The sequence below is a fragment of the Pantherophis guttatus genome, chromosome 2 (assembly GCF_059756535.1).
Source record: "Pantherophis guttatus breed Tessera chromosome 2, ASM5975653v1, whole genome shotgun sequence".
Lineage (NCBI taxonomy): Eukaryota > Metazoa > Chordata > Lepidosauria > Squamata > Colubridae > Pantherophis > Pantherophis guttatus.
Genome location: NC_142064.1, coordinates 103,309,359 through 103,312,832, shown reverse-complemented (window position 1 = coordinate 103,312,832; position 3,474 = coordinate 103,309,359). Strand labels below are relative to the sequence as shown.

The window sequence follows — 3,474 nt, the reverse complement described above, 5'->3', positions numbered from 1 at the left end:
CACGTGTCTTTGCTACCTGCTGACCTTGTGGGTTTTGGGGATGTCTCGTTTGGAGGGGGGGACTTAACAATTGCCGAGACGCCCTCCCCGCTCCCTATTGCAAACTGGGAAGGAAAGAGACTTAGAAGCTTGAGCGTCTGTAAAGTTAGACGGTAGATCGCTTTAAAGGCTTGGCTATTGCAAAAGTGTCCCATTCACTGCGGATATCTCTATATAACAGCGCATATAGGGATCAGGATTTCTCAGACGTGACAACTTTTAAGAAGTGTGGAATTCTAGGAGTTGAAGTTCACCCTTCTTAAAGTTGGCAAAGAGAAATACTGATATGGATCGTATTAGCTGCCGTTTAATTGTTGGTTTTTGTTAATAATGTGGATAGATCTCGTAGGAAGGAGTGTGCTATAAATAGCAACTTCGTTTTCCCCCCCAGTGTTTGCTTACAGTCTTATCTTTTTTTTTTAAAAAAAATCTTTATTGTCAGTGCACAACATATGTACAAGGAAATTGGCTGAGCTCCCTCAATGCACTCCCCCCAACACAGTACAACTCACAGTGAAGACAGAAAATCCCTACCCAATAAATCATATTAACAAAATACCCAGTCCTATTGCACCAGTGTGAACATGTTACACATTGCGCCGGCCCTGCACTCCACCATACTACCTAGTTATGCTGTTATTTCTCATTCAGGAGCCTGACAGCCCACGGATCAAAACTGTTCTTCAGCCTGTTTGTGCGGCTGACTATACTGCTATATCTCCTTACCGATGGTAGGAGGGTAAAGAAGTGATGACCAGGGTGAGAGTCGCCCCTGAGAATTTTCCTCACTCTTCTAAGGCAGCGAGCCCTAGCGATGTCATCTAGTGGTATCTACTAGTCATTTTGGTAATTAGTTTGAAATCGGAATTAAGAGGGAGAGCAGAAGGCAACTTTTATATAGTTGGCCCTAAAGGAGGACTGAGACATGACACCTGGGCGGGCCCCCCACTTGACGGATCCCCACCTCAGGCGTTTTAAAACTCTGTCCCAGCCCAATCCCAAGGTGCGTCCTGCACGCAACACCCTGGTCTGAGCGAGGCGTTTACACTTGCTGTGCTTACAATTGGAAATGGACGGAGTTGTTAATTGTGCTTTAAACGAGCTAAGATTGTTGTTTGAAACTCGAGAGTTCAATCCTGTAGTGAGATGAGTCTCTCCAAATTTCCATAGCTCCATGTTCTGTTTATCCTCGTCCCACCTCTTCCGGTTCCTCTGCCTAAGCATGCTGGGGTGGCAGGTTACTCTTTCAGCCCCGCTACACGTGCAACGAGCGGCTGGTGGGATAGTCCCGCTGCTTGGCTGGCTGGCACGTTCGCTGCAGGAGGGAAGACTCAAGCGGAGGAAACGGGAGATAAACTGGCCGTAGTACGTTTACTTTTTCTGGCGCGATCGGGAGTCCCTTTCCTCCCGTGGCTTATGCAGTGATATCGGTCGTCGTCCCCCTCCTGCACTACACGTTTTGCCTTTCGAGTTAACCGGCGGAGAAACTGAGCCGGGCTGCCCAGCCAATCTCAGTGGCAGAGCCGAGTCTGCAATTCGGTCCTTCCTGATAGAAATCCAATAACGGCAGAGTCAAAAAGTGCACTGCAGGAGTGTACTCTGCAAAATAATTGCGGTGTTTCTGTGTTAGGTTTTGGAAGTAGAAGAGTAATAATGGCTGGCTAAAAAGTTAACGATTTTTTTTTTATGTCTAGTCTTGCTTCAGATATAATGTTCAACTAGCCTGGTTTGGACTTTGCAAAAACCCGAAGCCTACCCATGGGCCTCACCAAGCAATATTTGCGGTACGCGGACGCCGCCCTCTTCGGAGTGATTGCCAGCCAGAAAGGCAATATTGCCTATGTGACTCTGCGTGGTGAGAAAGGTCGCTATGTTGCAGTACCAGCCTGTGAACATGTTTTTCTCTGGGATACAAGGAAAGGAGAAAAGGTGAGCACAAAGCCAGGCTCCTTCTGTATTATAGTGGGATTTCGTTCTTGGTATTTGTTTGTTTGTGTTTAAAAGGTTAAAGGAAGGTTCTGGATGAAGGTTTATTTAAAATTACTGCCATGATCACACTGATGTTTGAGGGAGTCACAGAAAAATATTATTGGTAGCCCTCTTTTAATAATCTCATTTGGGAACTGTGATAGTGATGAAGAAATAACTTTATGATCATCCTCACGTTTACAGCATTCACAGAACTGTAAAGCAAAAAAAAAAAAGCTGAAATAAGATATAAGTATATATTATAGATACAGTCACAGTTTCACTTAGGGACTGCTTCACTTAACAACCAAGTAGTCAGTCCCAATTGTGATTGTTAAATGAGGACTATCTGTTTATTATTTCATTGTTGTTATATAATATACTATACTATGTTGTTATATAATATACTCCTCCCTCCTGTTTTCCTTACAGCAACAACCCTGTGAGGTGGGTTGGGTTAACAGAGAGTGATTAGCTCAAAGTTACCCAGATGGCATTTGTGCTTAAGGGAGGCCTCAATCTTTTTTCTAGGCCAGCACCTTACTCATAAATAATATGCATTATTTAAAAAGTCAACATTCCACATTTTTTTGCTAAAAGTTGTGGAATAAGTCAGTTGTAATTACTGTTAGCAATTACTTCTGCTATTTGTATGCATAGTTCTCCAAGTATGCAGCTTTACTCTAATGAAAACAGTAGTCTGTTTATAAGAGAAGAATATTGTCAATTTAGGGCAACTTCAAGATTTGCACAACTATAAAATCTTCAGAAAAACCTATCCTTTTATTTGAGAGAGAGAGAGAGAGATTGAGACTCTGTGTTAATGGGAAAAGATGGAAAAAAATAAGGGAGAATGAAAAACTTAGAATTCTGATAATTGTACTTGTTCATTTTTTAAAATTCAAAATGTTGTAATTGTATCTTCTTTTTCTATTAAAAGGATCCAAAGTTTCAGCATTAAAATAATAGAGCAGTGAGTCTTGGTTCCATGGCAGATTCCATTTGTCATTACTGTATGTTGTTTTAAGTGTCTTGGTTATAATGAATGATGGGAGACAATATAAATGTATAAAATAACTTATTAGAGCAACCATGTACTGATTGCTGCTTTCTTCAGAATTTTTTACTATTCCAAAGTGTGAAATTCTCCTATTTTATTTTGCAGATTCTCATTTTTCAGGGCCCCAAGCAGGAAGTCACTGCCCTCTGCCCATCTCCAGATGGCTTGCATTTGGTTGTTGGATATGAAGATGGTTCAATCTGTTTGTTCAACCTCTTAAGTGCTGAAAAAACTGTCACATTCAATGGCCATAAAGCTGCTGTTACTGTTTTGAAATTTGATGAGCTGGGAGGATGTTTGGCATCAGGATCAAAGGTGAGAATTTTTTTTGAATTGCTGATTTTTAATAGATGTAAATGAAATATATGATTGAGGCTCAGTGCAAGATTGGGGATATATGGAATGGA

At 41.5% G+C, this 3,474-nt stretch overlaps 1 protein-coding gene across 3 annotated transcripts in view; it reads left to right on the top strand.

The window, feature by feature from the left end:
- Positions 1-1,233: 1,233 nt before the first annotated feature.
- WDR3 (WD repeat domain 3) overlaps positions 1,234-3,474 on the top strand; it is a 34,074-nt gene continuing 31,833 nt past the window's right edge. The window contains exons 1-3 of one of the 3 annotated variants that reach the window (XM_034411039.3): positions 1,234-1,349; positions 1,734-1,968; positions 3,173-3,382. In XM_034411039.3, the coding sequence (XP_034266930.1) occupies positions 1,798-1,968; positions 3,173-3,382 (381 nt within the window). In that variant the 5' untranslated portion in view covers positions 1,234-1,349; positions 1,734-1,797. Of the gene's footprint in view, positions 1,405-1,733; positions 1,969-3,172; positions 3,383-3,474 lie in introns of all 3 variants that reach the window. The other 2 variants (XM_034411038.3, XM_087888325.1) reach the window with 2 other exon arrangements.